At 37.6% G+C, this 24,423-nt stretch overlaps 1 protein-coding gene across 13 annotated transcripts in view; it reads left to right on the top strand.

Moving 5' to 3' along the window:
- msi2a (musashi RNA-binding protein 2a) overlaps window positions 1–24,423 on the top strand; it is a 206,924-nt gene that overhangs the window by 148,070 nt on the left and 34,431 nt on the right. For all 13 annotated transcript variants that reach the window (XM_048180904.1, XM_048180895.1, XM_048180903.1 and 10 more), the window contains 3 exons: window positions 8,279–8,361; window positions 18,829–18,943; window positions 23,672–23,746. In XM_048180904.1, the coding sequence (XP_048036861.1) occupies window positions 8,279–8,361; window positions 18,829–18,943; window positions 23,672–23,746 (273 nt within the window). The remainder of the gene's footprint in view (window positions 1–8,278; window positions 8,362–18,828; window positions 18,944–23,671; window positions 23,747–24,423) is intronic.

Genomic DNA, 24,423 nt, shown 5'->3' on the forward strand with positions numbered 1-24,423 from the left:
GTTACACTTTAGTTTTAGGGTCCTATTCTCACTATTAACTAACTTCTGCCTTAATAAGTACTAATAAACAGCCAGTATCTTAGTAATATGCATACTAGTAATAAGCAACTATAGTTAATAGTGAGAATTGGAACCTAAACTAAAGTGTTACCGGAAAAAGCAACAAATCCACAATGCTAGGTTTACATTTTTGTTCCACCTAGTGGCATTTAGTCCCCTAGTTGGTACAGTACAGCCTCCCTTAGTATGTTAAGCACTAAGCAGTAAGCATAATGCACTCTTGCATAGATTATATTTTTTTTCAGGGCTGATAAAAAACAAAAGGTATTTGGTCACAAAAAATTTGAAAACCATCTTGTGTTATAAAAGTGCAAAATAAACAGAATAATGAAAAATAAAACGTGTGCATTAGGAGTGTTACAAGTTGCACCACTTAAACTATATTTAAACCTTCAAAGCTTAAGCTCAACCCTCCTATACTTAATTTTCTGTATTCCGCTCCTTTCGCACACAGCTGATAGTGCGAGCCTTTTCAAAGTGATCTCCTTTGTCTGTGAGCGCAGAACGACGCATTCGATGTGCGTGCATTTAGAGGACTTGTTTGCAAGCGGTCATTTGCACAAGCGCTGCTCTTCTGCTTTTTTTCCTGTTGTGGTTGTTAGCAAACAGTGTTGCATTACCTTGCACGCCCCCTTCTGGATGGATTGTGGATCACCTGTGACTGACTATATTTGTCTTCTAACTGCATGTACTGATCTGTAACGTCCGTACCGTACGGTTCAGAATGAATACATGTACCGTTAAACCCCCACTAGCCAGGTAATGAACATAATATCTAAAATTTATAATTTATTTACTGCTGAAATGTTGCACATATATGTAACAAGCAAAGTATTTATCATTATGTATTTTAAATAACATCAAAAAATAATGTCAGAAAGATCAGTTGTGCTGTTGTTTGTACAATGAAGATGGTCATGTCACCGGAAATAGTCATCAGTGTCCCAATATGTAGTGAGATCGGGTCCTTACCAGTGCCCAAATTTGTGTATGTTATATACTGACTGATGACCTAGGAAGCTTGGGAGTTGATTGAGATGCATCCAGTCACTTTTTTGTTTTTGAACAAATCATGTGTGTGTATGATTCAATGACTCACTCATAAAAGCAGTCACTTATTTAGTTTATAAAGAAATTAGTGTTTTTGAACAAATTGCTTGAATGACTTATATCCCTTTTCCACCAAGTCAGTTTGAGTGCTGGTTCAGAGCCTAGTTTCAAATCAGTTCTTTGTCTTTTGACACCCAAAGCACCAGCTCTGAACCAGGAAAAGTGGTTCATAAGTAGCACCAAAACATTGCTGGTCTAGAAGTAAGAACCAAATGACCACCATTTTAGAAATGGCAGCTAATCGAGCTAATAGCAGCTCGATTGCAATCTCAGAACGTGTTGGATTCGCCGTGTTTGGATGCAAATTGGTCTGCGTGGCTTGGATGCATCTCAAACAAGCCCGGTGTGTTTGTGTTTGGTGCTAATGTTGCTGTTAAAGATGAGACGTATAGAGTGACGTAGGACCTGGCTCTGTGGTGGCTCTCCAGCCCGTGGAAAGGCAAACTGGTTCTTAGAAGGCTCGTCAGTCGAACCAAATCTGAACTGGCAATAGCACTGGCTCTGAACTAGCACCCGGTTCATGTTGGTGGAAAAGGCGTATTAGTGACTCACTGATAAACACAGTAACTTGTTGCCACCTACTGCCGTAGCAATGTAACCAGCTGAAAGAGTTCTAATATTTTGATTCTTAAATTCACTTGTAGCATTTAAATTAATTTTAGTTTGTAGTGTTTCTTTAATTAATTTAGACAAATTTTAATAATGAACTGCAGTCTGTCATTTCACATGTCATATGATGGCAATTCTTGGCCAGAATGAGCTGCAGAGTGGACCATGCTGTGTGGACCAAGTCTGGGTCTGACTGTCCAAGTTTTTAGACAGTCTCTCAAATGTCCTCTTGCATTACTGTGTGTGTGGCTCAAAACGAAACCCAACACCAGATCTGCTCTGTCCTCAGTGCTGTTGACCCCTCAGTCCTGCAGTATGACCTCCATGATTCCTGCTGCGCTCCCACCCCCCAGGGCCTTTTCAGCACAGCAGATGGCTAAAGCACCAGCTATCCACGGTTATTAAGACGAACAGCGTCCCTGCGGCTCTGAGGACAATCAACACCTCTCTCTCTCTTTCTCTTCGCAACTTTCTCTTCACCTTAGACAATCTGCTTTGACTCCAGCACTCAGTGTCCGCTGGTGCAGGTGGCGAGAGGTGTTAGCAGCCGTTTTCCGAGCTCCGCTCTGACTAAAATGCACCTCACACTCTCTCGGGTTACCAGGTTTCCTCTTCGCCACGCAGCACTAAATCCATTAAAATGCGAAATCAATGAGACATTAAGTGATCTTTGCATAAAAGCAGATTGTGCTGGCGGCGGTTAGACGTATTTAAAGTAGAGCACATCAGAGAGAAAGTTCCAGAAGACCATAATTTGCTCACATAAGATGAGACCGAGAGAAAGCGGCAGCAGTTAAAGTTCATGCGTTGTCAGACTCCATTTGAAAATGTTGACTCTCTCCCCCCTCTCTTCCTCATCTGGGGATTTTTAAATTGAGCTAAATGCAAAATAGCCCCCCAAGAACATTTACAGAAATGCACATAAGTTGGCCAGTGTGCTCATTAAGATACGAAAAGCTGACATCTGTTAAAGCACATCAGAGTGTCGCTCAAAAACACACACTCAACCCAGCTAATAGCAGGAGCTGGGTGTAAGTGTAGTCAGATGGGGGGAGAGAAATCTAATAAACACCGGTATAGAGTTATGGAGATCCATTACACACACAGGACAAGCCATCTTGTATTACACTGCATGGGGAGAAATCATTAGCATCCTGTTGGAAACATGTGGTGGGCCTTGTAACAAGAGCTACTTAAACCAAACTGACCACAGTCAGAGATGAAGTTATAGCAGTTAAAAAAGAAATTTCTGTCGTTAATTACTCACCCTCATGTCGTCCCAAACTCGTAAGACCTTCGTTCGTCTTCGGAACACATCTCCATGTTTACGTTCGAACGCCAGCTCAGTATTGGCAGATGCTGTTCATGAGCAGCAATAATGAACCAGCATTCTGGTATAGAACACGGAAGTGCTGAACTACGTTCACTACGTCAACTGTGTATGACAACAGTTCAAATTGTTAAATAAAGTTATTATTTTGTTTTTGTGCACAAAAAGTGTTCTTGTTGCTTCATAACATTAAAGTTGAACCACTGCAGTCATGTCGACTATTTTAACAATGTCTTTACTACCTTTCTGGACCTCAAAAGGTGCAATGACGTTGCTGCTTATGTGTGCTTCAGAAACCCTCGAATTTCATCAAAAATATCTTACGGGTTTGGGATGTCATGAGGGTGAGTACTTAATGATAATTTCATTTTTGGGTGAACTAACCCTTTAAAACTACTGCTGTTTTAGGAGGGATGTCTGATACCCATACGTTAGTTATTTTAATGTAAATCACAGATCAATTCAATCAATTTATCTAAATAAATTAAATTTAATACACTAAAACTAAATTCAGTCATTGTAAATGCTGCAAACGAATTTAGGCATCAAACATCATTTTCAATATAGCATAAAAATACTAATTTCGACATTTTGTAAAGGTTACATATAACAGTTTTATTAAAGTGTCTTTAAAGTCTAACAGTAAGTGAGCGTTAGATGATGCCAAAGGTTATCTAAATATAAAAATACAGAATAGTTTTTGTTAACTGAATTAATGCTGAAATAAAAATAAATATCAGATATATATTAAAAACATAAAAAACAACAAAAATTAGAAATGTTGCATTCACAACTAACTGAAATAAAATAAGTTCAGGGTGAAGAACAAAATAAGAAAAAATGACAAAAGCATATAACAAAATTACTAAACTACGTGAACTAAAATGAAAATTGAAAATATAAAAATAAAAGTAAATTCAGTACTGTATATAAATAATACTAAAATAACACTAAAATGAGAATGCACATTTATATATCTGATATCGACCGATATATATCCATTATGGACCAATACAGTATATTTAGAAAAGCAAATATGTCATTGGAAAATGCATGTACTGTAGTCTTTGAGGTCAGAATTTCCTCCGCAAAAGGGAATTATTTCAAACATGACTCCGAAACCAAAGGAGAATTTAGTTCAGGGATGTCCTGTTTACTTGCTTTTGTGCACCTCCAAATTCTTGATATCTTACTAATATTTGGTGTTGAGCAGATTTTAGTTGTTTTTTGTGTGCATTATGTATCAGACAATCCAAATCTGAAGCTGAGACTAGTCTCTACATGTTTGTCACCAGAGAGAGAGAGAGCATAACTTGTGTCTTGTTTCGTCCCATAGCAGGATGAGTTTGCATCATCATTAAGTAAAACAGAGACATCAGCCTCAATTCTTTTTCAGACCCTCTCACATCTGTCTGAGCGAATGAATCTCTGGGAGCCGCCACACCAGGGAACAGAGCACACGCCACACTCAGCTGAGATGAGCATATGTTTCCTCTCTAAAGTGTTGGCTCTTCAGGGTGTGCTGAGACTTGGACGAGACTCTGCAGTGTGTGTGTGTGTGTGTGTGTGTATGATTGTGAGTGTGTGAAAGCGAGTGGGTGTTTTGTTAACACAGAGGTCAGACTGTCCCAGAGCCAGACTCGGTTATCACAGCACTGCCCCCTTCAGACTCCTTATGGAATTGCATGATGCCGTGAAGCCCGGGAGCTTGTCCAGATTTAGTAGCGCCTGTGTGTTGTGGTCACGCAGTGACGTAAGAGTTCTCTAGAGAGCGCAGGTGTATGCATGTTTCTTCGTCTGAATTCTGCAGTGACAAATAGCTCCTGATGGCTGATTTGTCAGCAGTCTTTTCTTCTTCGTTTTTAAGATCACCCTCCAGGCAACACACACACACACACACACACTTCTGCTCTCAAACAGACAAAAGCTGCTTCTACAAGAGCAGATGAAGAACAGAGAGATAGATGTTCAGACTGAAAGCAATTTGCAGAAACCCAAAGTCATTTGTTTTCTATAGTTGACGATTTGAGGCGACATGAGCGAAAGTTTAACTTTATGCAAATGAGCAGTGACGTGTGTGTGTGATCCATTTCCTTTAATTTAATGTTGTGTACTGCAGTGGAACCAACACAACCTCAAGTGATCCTTGTCATTGTAAACACAACTTACAGCTTCTGTATGCAAATGAGCTCTGCTATGACTGGCTAACCTCTTTGCATATGAAATGAGTTAGCCACTGCAGAATCATCAAACACTATATTAAAGTCCTGTTTTAGGAGTGTGTGTCCTTGTGCTTTGTCTCACACTGCATGTCTCGCTTTCTAGTAGTGTGTGTTTGTGGTTGTCTAGGTCTGTTATCTCCTCATATCTCTGGAGCATTCCACATGCTGCTACAGTCTACTGTGCTTGACCTTTGACTCTACGCTTTTATTCTGACACCCAGCTGACCACTGAAGGAGAGAATAGCCCTACGTAGATCTTTCATCTTTTAAAAGGTGGAGATAAGAATTAGGGTCAGGACAAAATACAGCACAGCCTTTGAAATATGACTCCAGTAGTTTCCTCGTGTGGAAAGCAAGATATTTGCAGTTGTTTCCTTGTGTATGTGCAGGAAATACAAAGCAACTTTGTATTTCTTAGTATCTAAAGATTAACATTTTATTGCTAATAAAATGATTCTTTTCAATAAAAGGATACTTATCATAGCTCAAAAGATTTATAAATAGTAACATACCCAATACCTAAACTTAACAACTACATTATTAACTAATAATATGCAGTATTAGTTAATAGTTAAAAAGTAGTTAATAGTTAGTTAATAGAGTGAATTGGACCCTAATCTAAAGTCTCTCTCTCTCTGTATTTATATACACACACACATGCACACAAACGCGCATATATATATATATATATATATATATATATATATTAGGGCTGTCAAGCGATTACAATTTTCAATCTAATTGCACGATGTGGCAATTAATCACAAATTAATCGCACATAAAATGTGGCTGAGAAATGAGACCCCAAAAGATATATTAAAGCCATTATTGTATTAAAATCAGAAAAGTATCAAATAGACATTACAAAAAATAGCTTAAGGAAAAAAAAATATTTGATTCAACATAGAATTTATTACACAAACTTTTGGGTCTCAATGACAGAATTTTCATTTTTGGGTGAACTATTCCTTTTAATGAGTTTTTTATTAAGTAAATATGAAATACATTTTTAATGAAATGATTCTCTAAATAAGAAACTAAAACTGCCAGTAGGTGGCTGTTAATGTCTAAATGAGTAATTCATTGGGTCTATTTTAACGATCTAAACGCATGGTCTGAAGCACATGGCGCAGGTGCACTTAGGGCATGTCTGAATCCACTTTTGCTAGTTTAACGATGGGAAAAAATGGTCGGTGCGTGGTCCAAAAGGATTGTACCTAGTCTCTTAATTAGTCATGGGTGTGTTTTGGGCGTAATGTGCAATAAACCAATCAGAGTCTCATCTCCCATTCCCTTTAAAAGCCAAGTGCGCTTGCACCATGGCGGATTTGCTTCTCCAGAGAGGAATCCTTATACAGGCATGTAAACACTTTAATCGCATTTACCGCTCTGACCAATGTGCGCATGTGCTCGGACGTACACGGATGCCATGTGTTGTTCACACGAAACTTCATGAATGAAGTTTTCTCTTCTCCAAAGCTGTATATTACTACATACTGTATGCCTATTTGAGTGTGGTATAACCATACATATTAGAGAATAATCAAAGTAATAAAAATTGCATGTAAACTGGTGTGAAGATTTTGCTCATGTCATGTAAACATCTTACTGCGATTAAGACCTTACTCTGATAATTAGAAATAATCGCATTATTGGTGAAAATGTAAACGTAGTTATTGAATCATTAGTTCACCCGACTGATTCACTCAAACGCGGATTCATTCAGGCACAGAGACGCACAACATTTCTACTCTGGCTTTATAGGTAATATTTTCGTATTTGGTCTAAAATATAACACAATATTAACTTATTTATTGAACTGTTGTATAAAATCAATATCACATCGGCACTCGTGCTATTCGGGACAAAAACAACACTCGTGTGATATTGCTTAACTGTATCATGATAAAAATATGAGACAAAAACTCATATAGGGCAACTCATACATATATACATTTGCACACACACACACATACATATATATATATATATATAGAGAGAGAGAGAGAGAGAGAGAGAGAGAGGGGAAACTGCAAAGGTCTTTCTCAATTGACAAATTGTCATTTTTTTCACTCCTCCATAATGAATTTAGAAATAGCATGTTTGATGGCACTAAACCCGTCACAGTTGTGTAGGTGTGAGTATGTACAGTATGAAGAAAGCACATGACTCATTAAAGGTCTGACAAATACACACACACCAGCCATTAGCAGCATCTGAACACACTTTATGCAGTCTCGTTCAATCAATCCTCCGCTTTCCTGCGAGTCTTTCTAGCACACAGCTCTTGCGAAATGATCAGAATGGTGTGTGCGTGTTGTGCGACTGAAAGAGAGAGCATCCTGTCTTTATAAACAAACAGTGAGTAAAATGTTTATCTTCCTCTCTGGGTTGTTTTCCTTTTGTGTTTTCACCGTTGCCCTCCTCTTAACACCCAGGAATAGAAAATCATTTTCCCTCGTGAGCCACAGATCCGATGGCAGAGAAAAGCGCTTCTCTTTCTCTCATTATAATAAAAGCACAGACAGATCCTTGTTAAGCCCGGATGAGCTGAACGGGTTAAACTTCTTATTTCATAAATATGAAAAAAGAAGACAATCCCACGGTCAGAGATGGATTCAGGGATCTCCAGCCCTGCATTTACATTAAAACGGGAGCTTGTTATACGGTGAAATTTCAATGAAGGCACCGCAGAACGCATTTAATGAAATTCAGATGTGGCTCCATGAATCTCATTAACAGTCTTTGTGCTTTTCTGCTGTCCGATTTCCCCCTCGTCCGCCCAATCGTGAGAGAGATTTCATCAGTGCCCTGCTTTCAAAAAGACAATGTCCGTTCAGATCTGAACTCCCCACACTCTCTCCTCTGATGGAGGCCGAAATCTGTCGGAGTTTGAGTTCAAAAGGTACAGGACTGACTCTTCCTCTGTTTCTGTCTCTTTTCGCAGGCTTTGGCTTCGTAACGTTTGAGAATGAAGACATTGTAGAGAAAGTCTGTGAAATTCATTTTCACGAAATCAATAATAAAATGGTAAGTGCTCTACCCGTTTTCAATTTCTGAAGGTGATTGTGGGATTAATATTTTATTTCCCATTTAGCAGAATCTCAACAGCATGCAGTTGTAAGCGCTGTGAGTGTGTGTAAACAGTGTAAAGTGTTGGGCAGTGGCCAGAAAGCGTGAAATTGTGTGTGTGAGAACATTTTGATCAGTCAACAAGAGTCAGAAACTTTCCCCTCTTCCCTTCATTTATAAATGCCTGCATCATGACTGATGGGGCTAGGGAGAGAAAGTAACTGTACGTGTTGGGTGCGTCTCAATCAGCTCCCTAGTTCAGTAGTCAGGGCACTGATCAGGGAGTTGGCCATTTTAAAGGCTGCCTCAATCACAAAATCCTTCTAGTTTTTCCACATTTGTATTTGTATGGCGCTTTTCACAATACATATCGTTTCAAAGCAGCTTTACAGAGAATGCATGTCAACATTACAATATTACAACATTACAATAGAGATTCTGGTATCGGAGCTGACTGTCCAATGTATGTGGTTTCAGAAATGTACATATAATCATGCAGTTAGCTAACAATGTAATAATTTAGGCAATTTAATTTACAATCACTAGTTCACTGAAACATTCGCTCTCTAAAAAGTCCCACAATGCACCATGAAAATCAAGGCACATCGATTTTCACTATGTTCCCTTAATAGAAGATGTGAAGTGTGAAACAAATCATGCAAGCCAATCATGCGATAGATATTTTGAAAAAAACAAACCCTTATTTATTTATATTTCAGCATAAACATGCAGGTAGTAAACAAAATCTAGCTAAAATGTATACTTTTTTGTCTGAAATGTTGCAGGTGTATGTAACAAGCAAAGTATGTACCATAATATACTTTAGATAACATTAAAAAATAATGTCAAAAAGATATTAGCTTTTATTCATAAATTCCAGTTGTGACATCATGCAACTAATCATTGTTTCAATGTGTAGTGAGTAGGGCTGCAAAATTCCAGGAAGTTTCAAAGATGAAACTTTCCATGGGAATTAACAGGAATTTATGGGAATGAAAGGGAACAAACTAAATTACAGGTTAACCTATAACAGGGAACTTAATTGTAGATGAAATCTTGCAGCATAATCTCGGTTAAGACAACCAGATTTAATGCAAATTCAGTTGAATTTCTACCCTGCACATTCCTCAATCACATGCACACAGCACACTACTTCACAGACGTTGAGTGGCGATACATCATATTACCTTATGAAAGCTAACAAAATGTCTTAAAATTAAACATTTCAATGTATTAATTTAATATTATTTATTTTATTTTAAAGAGGCTACATATGCAAATATTATCATGTATTAATCGCTTTTTATTGCCAGTGTGCAACAGCTTGCAATAAAACTTGAAAAACGAGACCTTCCCCGACTTGCCTTATAAAACAATAGGCATCCTTGAGTACCGCTCTATGCTCAAACACTTTTCTGATGAAAAAGTCATGCAACAGAAAAGCCAAGTGCACACTACAGTACAATACTGAACCTCACTGGTCATGTTAACTTTGTGTAACTTGTCTGTATAAAAACCTTTAACCTTTATCTCAGAACTTATTTTACTACTTTAGTCATTTAGCCAACTGGTTCCAAGGTCACCAAGTGTATAAAGTCTATTCACTTCAGTTTCAGCTGTTACCTACAGCCAATAGATTCTCAAAACTACATGATTATGCTGGGTAGGGTTAAAAATATTATTTTTAAAATTTGTATTAGTTTGCATGCATATCTGCTTATGACCAAACAAAATGATTATGTTTGTATACGATAAAGTTTGTATAAATTTCCAATTAATCCCCTTTTATACCTGTAAGTGTCCAACTTGGAATATTCCCAGAATTCCCCAACTTAAAGGTCCTATGACATGCTACTTTTTGGATGCTTTTATATAGGCCTAAGTGGTCCCTAGTACTGTATCTGAAGTCTCTTTCCAAAAAATTCAGCCTTGGTGCAGAATTTCAGCTACTACAAGCCAGTCCCACAATGAGTTTTCCTCAGGACGTGCCGTTTCTGGGTCTGTAGCTTTAAATGCTAATGAGGAGGAGAGAGGCGGGCCAAGGTGGAGGCTGGGTGTGGCCTTAACCAGCTCGCGGCCACTGTACCATGCGCTAATGTTGACAGTGGATGTATCGCAATGGCTCGTAGACACGCAGTCGTTCAAGCGTTTCAGTTTGACCCAGAATCTGATCCGGATGGAGAAGCACCGGATGAAGAAGTTGCAACTCAGCGGCTACAGCAGGATGACTCCGAATGGTTAGTTTAAACCACTGTGTCTGGATACAGTACTTTAGTTGGTTTATGTATGCTGTTGCAGTTATTATCATGTAGCTAATGCTAGCCTACATTGTTGGCTCTTCATGTTGCTCTGATTTGCTATCGTATATATATTATATATATAATTATCAGCTATAGACACTAACCAGTAGGGATGCACGATCATGATTTTTCATGGCCGATTCCGATACCGATTTTTTTTTTTTACAAGCAAACTGGCCGACACCGATTTCTGATTTTTTTTTTTTTTTTTTTTTTTTTATTCTTATCAAGCAACAAACAAGAAAGAATGAAAGTATACATAAACAAGATGTTTATTTCGTATTTAACAGGCTAAACTGGGTTTTGGCTATTAAAAACAATAACTGTAACCGTCTGAAATTAACAGCAGTAACAGCGCAGTAAGTGGCCTACATTCAATATACATAGGTAGGCCTACTGACAAAAGCATTTAGCTTTTTTTTTTTTTTTTTAAATTGGGTTGAAACCTTAAATGAAAATATTAACTGTAACCATGTCATTTTAAAGGCAACAACTGCATAGAAGGCATGATGTGTCTCTCTCAAAAAAAAATATTGTGCTCGAATCTCACTGTAGTAGCTCATTTTCTCATGGGCGGGCAAAGCAGAGAAAGGGGAGGTAACCTTTCTCCTTATGACGACATATAGGGAAGATTCCAGATTGGGTCGTCTGAGCTTTCATTTTCTCAATTTACCCAGGGCTCGGTTTACACCCATCGCCTTTTCTAGCCACTGGGGGACCATATGCAGGCTAGGGGACATCATATTAATGTTAAAAAACCTCATAAAGTGAAATTTTCATGCCATGGGACCTTTAACTTCCCATGGAAAGTTCCTGGAAATTTACCAAAATTTTCCGCCCCTTTACAACCCTAGTCGTGAGTCAGGGTCCTTTCCAGTGCCTGAAATCGTGGATACTATATAGTGATTCACGACCTAGGGAGCTGAGTGAGACCCACCCTTTGAGTTAATTAAATAAGGATTATCACTCCACAGGCCCCCAGTGTTGGGCGGAACCAGCAGATGGGCCACCAATGTTAGTTTTCAGCTTGCAAATAAATATTTCTTCTTGGAATCAGATGGGAAAAGACTAGTCTCAGCCTCATATGGGCCACCCATAGACTGTATATGTAACATCTGATGTGTATTGCATTGTCACTGGATTTGTCAAAGTTTGTTAGGTTCATGGCTTCAAATCTGAAAGAGATTTGTATGTTTTTAATGCTAGATAGCCAGTATTTTCATATTCTATACAGTTTTAAATTTACCCACCTTAAATGTCACATAAAATTGACATTTAAGACAAAGCCATTTTGTATAAGTCGGCACCTTTTGGTCAGAGTAAGCCGTAATATTGCAGATAGACCTGGCTATGTGAACCTATAGTTGAGAACCTTTTGTAAACAATTTAATAAGAATGGTTTGTACACATATTTGCCTGACTGAGCAGAAGCATGTGTTGATAGGAATATGTATTACATGCAGAGGAACGGCCCCTGGCTCTGCTGTGATTGACAGGAGTTGTGTGCACGCCTCCATGCGTACCCTAGGCTCATGGGACAGCTGTGGGGTACCACAGAATATCAGGAGCAGAGGATCAAACCCCTCAAGATCTTCCTTCACAGACAGGTTGTTCCTGAGCCCAGGGACAGATTCGTGAGCGCGAAGCCGTGCGATCGATTTTTGTGTGATAGTCCATCATGTGGTTCTATTGTGCAGAGGGCAGCACGACCTCTCATTTCTGTTCTGATTGTCTCTCCTGTCGTCCATTCACTGTGACTGTATAAGAACAGCACAGACCGCTAATATAAGGTAAATAACTGTAATAGTAGAAAAGGCTGTTTGTTTATTGGAAATGACGAGACCTGATTGCTTTCTTGGTTTGCACTTTTGCCGACCAGTGGAGCTACACATGAGATTGAGGCTGTTTTCACACTTGGTTTGATTTCTTGGTTTGAACCAGAGTACACTCCCTTAGAGGTGAGCAGTATGATCAAAATCTTATATCAGGGTATGGGTCATTTTAAAACTAATCTCTAAAAATCAGAATCTCTACAGGTTGACATTTCTACCAGCACATGCATGGGCATTATTGTTTGGGACAGTATTGTTTTTGAAGTGGATTTGCTCAGATGGGCTGTTTGTGATGTCATAAAATGTCAAAGGCTTGTGAATATTAATTAGGTTATAAACAAATAATTGCTTTTTGTTTTATATTATTTGTAAGGATACACTGTATAACAGTATCAGTATCACTGATTATCGGGCAAGTTTTTTTTCTTCTAATTTATTGATTATCAGAAGATATTGGATATTTTATTGTGCATGCTCGCTTCCTGTTTTTCCATTCAGATTACCTTAAAACTTTAAATCTTTAAAAACAACAATTTAATAACACTGTTAAAGGGGTCATGAATTGAGAAATCAAATTCTCCTTGAGCTTTTGACATACAACAGGTACATCATACTACAAGAATATCAGAACTGAAAACTTCCTTGTCAGTCCAAAAACAGCTTTTATTGAAACCAAGCCCAGATTACGACTTGTTGTGGATTATGATTTGTTGTGGAATCTTTCTTATATCATAGAGAGGTGAAAGACTGCCTCTGCAGAAGATCAACGCCTACTTCTACATCGTTAACACTGTAGCCCTGTCCACTGATTCGTGCATGACAAGTAGTAGGTAAATAACAGACGTGACACTATCACTAGATCGAGCAACTAAGTGATAAACATGCCTTTGAAGGGCGCAAAATGTTGTGCAGTGCCAGATTGGATTTGTAGAGAGCCTAAAAAAAACAATGCTGTGCCTTCTATATTGGATCCGACAGGAACGATGCAACACACTTATGTGAGTAAAAACGTTTTTACTGTGTCTCTATTGCTTTGTTACAGATCGTTTATGTGCGGATTATGTGTACAAAAAAAATGTCTAAAAATGTCTAAAAAATATGTCTAAAAAAAAAAAAATCACCAGTGATTCTGATATGTAATGATTCCTGTACAGTCATCTTTGTCTCAAAATCGTTTATTGTTAATAAATCAAACCAGTGACTAAAAAGTCAATTTCTCATTGTTTCTCTTAGTTGGATGAAAATAAGGTTATTTAAACTGTGATTAAATTATATATAGAAAGCAATCAAAGAACGCTCCCTTTACAATCACTTGAGCTGTCAATCAAACAGCGCAAGTTTATCAGTGGACTCGCGCCAAAACTCCCGTTAGAATCAACAAATCTCTTATTTACATTGTGTTTGCACTGTTAGTTATGATGAAAGCATTCATTAGAGTGCAGAAATCGAGTTACAATGACGAGATCACTGCATTTATGCACTCAACATGTCTGTGATCGGCTACATGCTCATCACTGCAACCTATCTATCTAAATATAATGCTTTAAACAGCACTTTACACGCCGAGTAAACCTTGAGGATTGTAACAGTAAAAATGTGCTAAAAGTTTTCGAAAGAGTTCCACATGTAATACTTAGCTATTTTCATAGCCAATCACAGCAGTGGGCGTTTACACTGAAGTCTCACAGCAGACACGTCCCTTATAACAGAGCGTTCAAATCAGAGGGCTAAAATCAGGGAAGGAAAAATGCCTTTTATTTCGGAATTGTGACCTTTTCAGATGTAACAATTATACTAACATTATAAGTGCACCCCAGAAACATAAAATAATAAAACAATGCAATTCTTGACCACTTTAATGTAATCTTTAACAAATCTCAAAATTGGTATCTATTTTTCATACTGTACATGAAATGATTTCCAAATGTAATTCAGCCCTTGTACACCCAAAAACCACTACAGTCCCTCAAGCTTCCAATAACTAGATGTTATTTACAACCTGTTGAAGACAACAAGAGATGTGAACTTCTTCCTGACCCAGAGAATCCTCGTGTCTACTGCAGCACACATGCCATGTGATGATGGTGAACCTGTTTGCCTGGCTGAACATCTCACTGGGTGTCCGTCTACCCCACACAGACAGAGAGATCTCAGAAGCAGAGGAGATCTCGCCATCAATTCACAGACTTTTCAAGTCTGATTAGTCCTGCTGTCTCTCTTTAGGGCATCAGGGGTTTATAGTCCAAAACTTTTTGTCTCACCAGCCAACAGTGGTTTTACTTGTTTTGGTGATTGGTGAGTCTAACCTGACATTTGGTGAATCTAGAAAATGCAGGTTAAATGCAGAAAATTGAATAGCTTCATTGCTGTTCTTCTGTTTTGGCAGATCAGAAGGAACCAGTAGTGCCTGTAAATGGACTCTGGATACTTGTTTTAGTAAAGTGCTTGTAGATTTTATTCTCAAATGTGTCATTTATGATCTTTGTCAGTGGAAAATGAGGCATGAGTTTTATCTGACTTATCCATTTTGTTCAGGCAGCTGCTGACCAATTACAGCACAGAGAGAAGCAGATTTCACTCCTTTGAGGGCAAATGCTGTATTTTTCCTCACTTTGTTCTTTTTTTCGATTTTGAGACATTTTGTGTGCTGCATGCTTGATTTCAGTGAGGTGTGTTTTGTAGTGATGCACCAAAATTTCGGCAACCAAAAATATTTGACTGCTTCTGTAATGGCGTGTTTTGACTGTGTTAGTGTCTATTTCATGTACTAAACGTGGATAAACTACAACAGGTAAACATGCACCTTCAGTGCTTGGCCCCTAATTACTGCCACCATTCAAATGTTTGTATTTCAACAGCAAGCTAGAGTAGAAACATAATTCTGTAATTAAAACGCTGATATAAAAACTGCCTTATGTTCTATCTATGTAAAAGTTTATATACAACTCATTGATTATTCATTAAAAAAAAAAACGTTGTTTTTGGCTAAATGAAGCTTTTAGTTTTGGTAAAAAAAAAATCATTTTGGTTCATCACTATTTTTTTTATTTTCAGTAAGATTATCACCCATGCTGAAAATATACCAAAACATGTTGAGTATAAATTGAGATCCCGAACAGTTTGGATGATTATTTGGAATGGTTGTCGTTCTCTCCCCCACAAGCACACTTAAAAAAAAAAAAAAAAAAAAAAAAAAAAAAGCTGTAGTGGATTGATGAGACTGGTGAAAGCGGCTCTCCGCACAAGTGTGTGTGTAGAGATGGTTGTAGTAATGAAACAGCTTACTGATGTTGCACTGCCTGTTTGGGCTGCTTGGTTATTGCAAAAATCATAATCACAATTATTTTGGTCAGTATTGAAATCACGGTTATTCAGCACGATTATTGGTGGGTGATATGATCAAAGTCTTATTTCATGATATGTGTCATTTTAGATTTCACAGTTATCAATGCTTCAGCAAAACTAACAGCCTACAGAAACTGAATAAAGTAATCAAATGTAAAATAACACTCCTGTATACATTAAATATAGACTAATCCTTATTACAACTACAAAAGTTATTCATTCAAGAGCAGTGAGTGATTTTGTCTTTGTCTTTTGTTGTTTGAATAACATTAATGACAGACTGCAGCAAGTTTATTAGGTTGCTGTCACTTTAAGAGCTGCACAGATCCAGTGTACTGTTACACACGTGTTTCTTTCTCAATTGTTCACATTCATTTAAGACATAACAAACTGTGTTTACGAGGACACTCGCCAAAACTGACCTTGGCTTAATGCGCTTTTAATAACATTGTTTAATATAAGTATGTCCTGCAGTTTTACACCACAGACTGCATTTTTCAACACTGATTCGACTGATTTGGATGTTAAAGTGTCCATGAAATCAAAATTGACCATTATTATTTTTTTATTTAATGTTTTACTGTTTATTATAAATGATTTATCTGTGAACATCGTAATTTTTTGAAAATTCATGTGCCCTCCATAATCTTTAATCAAAAACGTTAACCTTCCCTCCCCCCTCGAAACAATTTCTCTTCCTGTCATGTGCTATGGCGCGAGAACGGGGCGATTATTTAACGTTGATTATCTTGTTTTCATAATCATTGAAAGCCGAAATCGAAAAATCAATTACGATTAATCGCACAGCCCTACTGTTTAATATGCAGATGTAGTGGAAGGGGCTGAGGAGATTTCTGAGGAGTTTTTAAAAATGGTATGAAGTTTTGGGTTATGAAGGGGGTCCTGGGGTTAAAAAATGTCTGAGAACCCCTTTTTAGACAGCATCAGCATGTGTCTGAGAGCAGATAATGGTCCATGATGTTATCTCCTGGCTTATGTCTGGCCAGATGAGTGTTTGCCATCCAGAATTAAAGCCGCTGAAATTGACATGCTGTACAACAGGGTTGTCCAAAATTCTCATTCACTAGCACATCTGTACATCTCTCACTCTCTCAGCTCTCGCATTGAAGGTGTAGTTCATCCAAAAATGTACATTCTGTGCTTGATGAAGTTTGACAGCTCCATCATTGTATGTTTGGAAAAGAGCAGCTGAATGGTTAATATCACCTTTTGTTTTCCACAGAAGTGTCTATTGTCTATTGATTGAACAAGTCACTCATATGATTAACACCTCCTCCTCATCATCATTCTGTAGTAATTATAATGCAGTTACATGTTATAATATCTCCCACGCTGCGTCCTCAGGGCTCAAAGTGTGCACCAAACCTTTTTAGATTTCATTCATTTAGAATGAATATTAAATATCCGTCAGTAGCCAAATCCAGAAATATCTCATGTATTCAGAGCAGCGCTGACGGCACAGCAAATTGAACTTCAGCAGAACCGTGTGTGTGTGTGTGTGTGTGTGTCCAGCTGTGCCGAGCAGCATCTGTGCAAGTCTCGATGGGAGATGATCTGCAATGTGTGTGTGTTGTGAAAGGCCAAGCAGCACACACACACACACACAGATGGACAGGCCCTGGGCAGGCAGACAAGTCGATCAACACAGAGGACAGATTCAGCCAAGTGCAAATGCATCGTGTTCTTACCATAGAGGCGCTGTCAGCACGCACACACACACACTCCCTCACACTCCTGTAAGCATGCAGATGTGCTTGGTAAATAGGATCCTCTGCCTGCTAGGGCTGTCAGGAGGAACGTCTTTCCTCGTCTGACCCGGTTATGCTCATATCACCAGAGAGAGTGAGCGTCTGTGTGTTTGTTTGGGTTTGATGTTTTCTGCTTGTGTGTTTGTTTATTTCTCCCCTTTGCTATAGACATGTTGTCTTCCCTCTTGTAGCTCTCTGGAGGAATATCTCTCAGGCAGGGACTGCTGTCTGCTGTCCGCTCATGTGCTCAGCTCCGGAGGTTAAAATGTCAATCAAAGAGCGAGAACGTGAAAACGAAGGGGTGGGGAGATCACAGGGCGGAATCAGAAAGACTATTTTAGCTTATTTTTTAAGCATTAGTTTTGTTGTCCGAAAAATGCTTTGGAAACGCAAATGTATCACTATTTAATATGCAGGTAAAGTACACAAAACTCAAACTGACAGAGCTTGAGATACAGTATGACTTAGGCTCTGTTCCAAAATTTCAGATTTATTAGGCATCATATTTACGGTCCAATGACTCTTCCAAACAATAGGTGGGTGAAGTTCAAGAAACCTGTCAAGAGCATGGCCAAGAAAAGCCATATTTCATCCAAAAATCAAAAGGGAAAAAAAAAAACATAATAATATATAAATAAATTATAATAAAGTTTAAAAATAACCAAGGCTGCATTTATTCAATCAAAAATACAGTAAAAACTGTAATATTTTGAAATAATTTATTTAAAATGCTTTTTTATTCATGTGGTGACAAATATGAATTTTCAGCAGCTATTACTCTAATTATAATATGCTGATTTGCTGCTTAAGAAACATTTCTTATTATCAGTGATACATTTTTTTTCAGGATTCTTTGATGAATAGAAAGTTCAAACGAACAGCATTTATTTGAAATAGAAATATTTTGTAATATGTCTTTACTGTCACTTATGATCAATTTAATGCATTCTTGCTGAACAAATGTATTAATTTCATGGTATTATTTTCTATACTGCCTGGAATTAATGCTGATTGTAATTTTGAAAAATTAAATGTTTAATTTAATGCTCGATTAACTAATTAGATTAAGTGTTCTGGATTTATTATTTTTTCCAAAATGCATAATTATGCTGTATCATCTAGTATTTGCATGTGCTATTTACTTTAGTTTGAATTAAGTGTCTGTCTGTGTGTCCACAGGTAGAATGTAAGAAGGCCCAACCAAAGGAGGTAATGTTTCCTCCAGGCACGAGGGGGAGGGCGAGAAGTCTTCCGTACACCATGGACGCCTTCATGCTGGGCATGGGCATGCTGAGTGAGTCACACACGCGCACACACACAGGTGCACTGAGGGTTGGCTCAGGGGCGGGGCTTAAGGTGAGGAGTTCTGATTGGCTGTTGGACCTGAGACATACGTGTGTCTGTGAACTTGTTGGGTTAGTCCAGCTCAGGTGCAGTGGGATTCTTCAGACCTGATGAGCAGATAAACGTCTGTATTAATGGCTCAAATGAAGAGGAAAATTAGGCTAATGCTCAGTGCAGCCATCTGCCTGACCTCTGCCCCCGCTAATGACAGCGGCACTGAACGAGAAGAACCAATCGGCTGCCATGATCAGCACTGTTATTCATGCATAATACACATAGAAATAATAATAATAATAATAATAATATAGAAACTTTTAAAATATATAGGCTTTAAATAACTTTTTTATTAAAAAAGCAAACATTTATGGAATTTCATATGATTTTACCTTATTGTATTTAATTTATTTCATATTTTTATTTATATTTAAACTCTGAAATAAGGAGATACACACAGATCCCTTATACTCAAATTTTAACAAGGCACAAACTTTCTAGAAGTTTTCATGGATTACTGCTGTGGAGGAGGGTGAAGAGAGGTGAGTGAGAGAGAAAGAGAACGAGAGCATGAAGCACTCAAGTGAAAATATTAACTCTGGTCTTATCTAAATGAAACTGGAGTGAACAGGACGACCAGACAGAACTTAGTACGATTTGCATATGAAAAAAAGGCTGCAGATCAGGGCTCATTATTTAAGGAACTGTAAGTTTCTTATACGCCAAATCTCATTAAAGCTGCCGCATTCACGCTTTTGTTTACCACAGCTAATCGTGTCATTTATCTTTATAGTCGGGCGCCGCGTGTATGTTTGCTGAGATTAATACACATTTGAGCTGCTGCCTGCTTCAGCTGCCGCAGATGTATAATTGATTTTAAAGTGAATCTGAGCTGTTGAGCCATAAAATAGGTATATTAGCCTGAACATTAATAATGCAAATCAGAGCCTGAGATAGCAGCCGCCAAGGGAGGACACGGCCTTTTTACCCACAATGCACATAGATACGGACAGCTCAGCTCTTCTGCTGCCTCTTTTCTTTTGTTCTCTTCTCATCTTGTTTAATTTCTTCACTTCTTGCCTTATTTTTTTCTCATCTTGTCTCGTTCTTTTCTCTTCTCATCTAGTCTTTAGTTATTTTTGTTCTATTATATCTATATATCTATATATCTATATATCTCTATATATCTATATATATATATATATATATATATATATATATATATATATATATATATGTATGTATGTTCTTATTTCTTGCCAAAAAATGTTTTGTCTTGTCTCATTTTTTTCCTCATCTCACCCTTTTTTGTTTGTATTTGTCTCCTCTAATTTTTTCTTGTCTTGTCTTGCCTCTTTTTTTTCTGGTCTTGTTTCATCTCCTCTCTTTTGGTCTCTTCCAGTCTTTTCTCGTCTTTTCTTATTTTGTCTCGTCTCATCTCAACTTGTTTAGTCTTTTTTTGTTTCTTTTCTGTTCCCTTTTCATCTGATTTAATTTCTCTTCTTATCTCTTCTCATTTTTTTCTCATCTTGTCTCTTCTGTTCTCTTGTCCTATCTCTTCTCATTTAGTCTAGTTTCTTCTCTTTGGTTCGTTCTCGTCTTAACACTCTGTCTTATTTTTTGTTCTCATTTTTTTCTCTTGTTTTTTGTTTTTATCTTGCCTCATCTCATTATTTCTCATCTCATCTTGCCTCTTCTGCTCTTGTCCTATCTCTTCTCATTTTGTCTCATGTCTTCTCTTCTGCTTTTTTCTCTCATCTATTCTTGTTTATCTCATCTTGTCTCATCTCACCTCATTTGGTCTCTTCTCATCGCTTTTTTACTGATTGTTCTCATCTTGTCTCATTTTTTTTCTCTTCAAGAATAAAACTTTTTTTAGACATCACGCACAAAAACGTCGTACTGCTGCAGGGTGGGAGAGATGATGTGGTAGCTCCTGGAGTCGTCTATTTCCTGTGTGTGTGAGCACATCCTCTCTGGAAGAACCCTTTTTTTAGCAGTGTATTCTGTGAGAGCTGTCAAAAGTGTTTTCATTGCTGTCAAGTGATATTGAGCGACTCATGACAGGTTCTGGAAATCATAAGTGCACATATGCCAGCTCTGCGCGAAGGTGTGTTTGGAGTGATTTCTGAAATCCGTGTGTCGTGATTTATTACCGAGCGGTGGTGACTGCTGTTTCACGTTCTTGTTTTGGGAAAAAACATGAAATTAATACAGCATGTAAATTTCAAAGAGAAAACGTGAGAAAATAAGGCCAAGAATAACATCAGAATCACGGTCTGTCTCTCTGTCTCTCGGCAGAGTAGCATGAGAGAAAAACAGATGGCAGTGAAATTCCCTGAAGTTGCCTCTTCATTTAAAGTGCTCATGTGCTTGAAAACATACTGTTGTGATATTCATCCTCCTTATCAAGTACTGCTGCTCTTGTGACAGTCTTACATATACAGTACACACCCTCATCCAGACCAAATGTCCAATTGATCAGGGTCAAAGGATTAGTCCACTTTTAAATAAACTTTTCCTGATAATTTACTCACCCCCATGTCATCCAAGATGTTCATGTCTTTCTTTCGTCTGTCGAAAAGAAATTAAGGTTTTTGAGGAAAACATTCCAGGATTTTTCTCCATATAGTGGATTACAATGGCCTCCACTGTTGAAGGTCAAAATTACAGTTTCAGTGCAGCTTCAAAGGGCTTTAAACGATACCAGATGAGGAATAAGGGTCTTATCTAGCGAAACGATCGGTCATTTTCGGAAAAAATACAACGTTTAACAAAATATCGCTTGAACATACTTTCCGTTTCCACATTCTTCAAAACGTTTACGCTGAATGTTCTACGCCTTCCCTATTCTACTTACGGAACGAACGCAGCACCCGTTTCGTTTCGAAGTAGAATAGGGAAGGTGTAGAACATTCAGCGTAAACGTTTTGAAGAATGTGGAAACGGAAAGTACGTTCAAGGTGATATTTTGTTTATAAAGCATAAACGGTTGTATTTTTTTAGAAAATGACAGATCGTTTCACTAGATAAGACCCTTATTTCTCGTCTGGTATCGTTTAAAGCCCTTTGAAGCACTGAAACTGCAATTTGGACCTTCAACCTGTTGGTAGCCATTGAAATCCACTATATGGAGAAAAATCCTGGAATGTTTTCCTCAAAAACCTTAAATTCTTTTCGACTGACGAAAGAAAGACATGAACATCTTGGAGTAAATTATCAGGAAAAGTTTATTTAAAAGTGGACTAATCCTTTAAAGCCTTGTTTATACTTTCGCCTTACTCCGCACTGCAAGCCTCCTACTATTATTTGAAATGACAGGGTATGACTCGGTAGTCCTCTAAACCATCAGGAAGCAGCGACGAGAAGTAAAGTAAACACATGACAATGTTTGTTTTTATTACACTTCACCTAACCCACACAAAGAATAATATATGGCACACTCGTAGCCATGCGGTAATGCTGTATATCAGCACGGCTGTGATTTGGCTGTAGGTAATCACAGCGTGCTGATATACAGCCATATCGCATGGTTACGAGTGTGATATTGCGTTTATACAACAGTTAGATGACCATTATAAAAATGTCAGCTGAGGAAAGCAATATTTGTATTTGTCATTTATAAAATATAAATATTATATTATATAAAATAATATTTATTGAACAACAATATGTAAATTAACAATAATAGCCATTATAAATGACAATAGGAAATTAACATAATTGTACAATTCATTCAGGCGTACCAAAGTAGTGCTCTACAGGATGCAAGTTTAATATAGTCTTAATATTAAATTATTAAATTGAACACAGCTTAATTTGATTTTGTCAGGAACAAGTTATGGATTAATAAGACCAAAGATTGTCTGTTTTATGTACCGAAAATGAATTATATCTCATGTTTAACCACCATAAGTGCTGAAGCACAAGTGGAGATGAAGCTGTTCTCGGCGGGTACACGAGCACTGAACGGCCACTGACAGCCTGGAGCTTGCATCTCCAAAAACGTCTAAACAAATTGTAAAATAGGCACTAGGATTACATTTGAGTCACACATTTCAGGTTTAAACAACTATATTCTTGCCTAAAAAAACACTTAAAACTACAGTTCATGGTACAACAAGTGTAGTATTTAAAAAAATAAATAAATAAAAAAATGGTGGATTTGCCCGGCCGCCATGACAGTCACCTTCTAGCAGAGTGATAACGGTGAAAAGACAGGAGTGCTGTTATCACTAGAATATCGCACAGCTCTCAGCCAAACAATTTGCATATAAAACTGATACACATATAAAACTAAATTAAACGACAATCTCTAAAAATATTTTCTAATTCCGTTAAACATTTTCATTTAATTTCATAATTTTTTTTATTAAACATGAACCTTTATTTTCATTAAGTCTTATTTCTGTTATTTTAGTCTAATTTTGTAAATGTAAGCATAGTACAAGCGCAAACTGGCTGCCGGTAAGATGCGGAACAAACATACATCATGGATGTTTGGATACGGAGCCACACACATAATTACGACAAATTACGTCATTTTTGTCGCACGCCTTTGTGCTCATGTAGACACGGCGAGTATAAACCAGGCTTGAGGGTTGAGCATGATTTTAGCCCACAAGGCACAACTATAAATTAGAAAATTAACTGATACTGTTTTTGTCTGTATGTGTGTTCGTAGGTTATCCAAACATTGTGGCAACGTATGGTCGTGGATACACAGGATTTTCTCCTAGCTATAGCTACCAGTTTCCAGGTGAGTCTGTATGTGTGTGTGTGTGTCTGTCTATCTGTCTGTCTATATCTATCTACATCTGTCTGTCTGTCATATATCTTGTTGCTGTAATTCAGAATCATTGTATCATTTTGGGAGCTTGTTACATGCACACATGTGAGTGTATGACAATGTGAGTAAAAGCTGTGTGTATTGTGTTAGAGGCGTGAAGGTGAGCACATTGCTCTGCAGCTGGTGGCAGATATTAGTGTTGATATGAGTGTCCTGTGGATGGCCACCTGCCTACTGATATCATGAGCAGAGCTAATGGGTTTTTCTTCTGTGGGTGTGATGGATGTTTTGATGGACGCTGGTCTTTCCCCAACATGTTTGTTCATATTACAGAGAACATTTGTAGTTTCAATGTTGGGTAACACTTTATTTTACAGTGTCATTGTTACATGTTACATGAAATGAATGTAGTAATAACTATATATTATGCATAATTGCATGCAATTAACCCAAAACCAAACCCCATCCTAACCCTATAGTAAGTACATATAGTTTATTATTATTACTCAGTACTTAAATGTATAATTACACTGTAACACGGACACCTTAAAATAAAGTGTAACCCAGTGTAGTTTTCATTGTTGCAAAAAAATGCTATTCCTATTTTAGTGAAAGGAACAAAAATATTAGCTATTTTTGTCTTTGTT

This window comes from Megalobrama amblycephala, linkage group LG2 (genome assembly GCF_018812025.1).
Source record: "Megalobrama amblycephala isolate DHTTF-2021 linkage group LG2, ASM1881202v1, whole genome shotgun sequence".
Lineage (NCBI taxonomy): Eukaryota > Metazoa > Chordata > Actinopteri > Cypriniformes > Xenocyprididae > Megalobrama > Megalobrama amblycephala.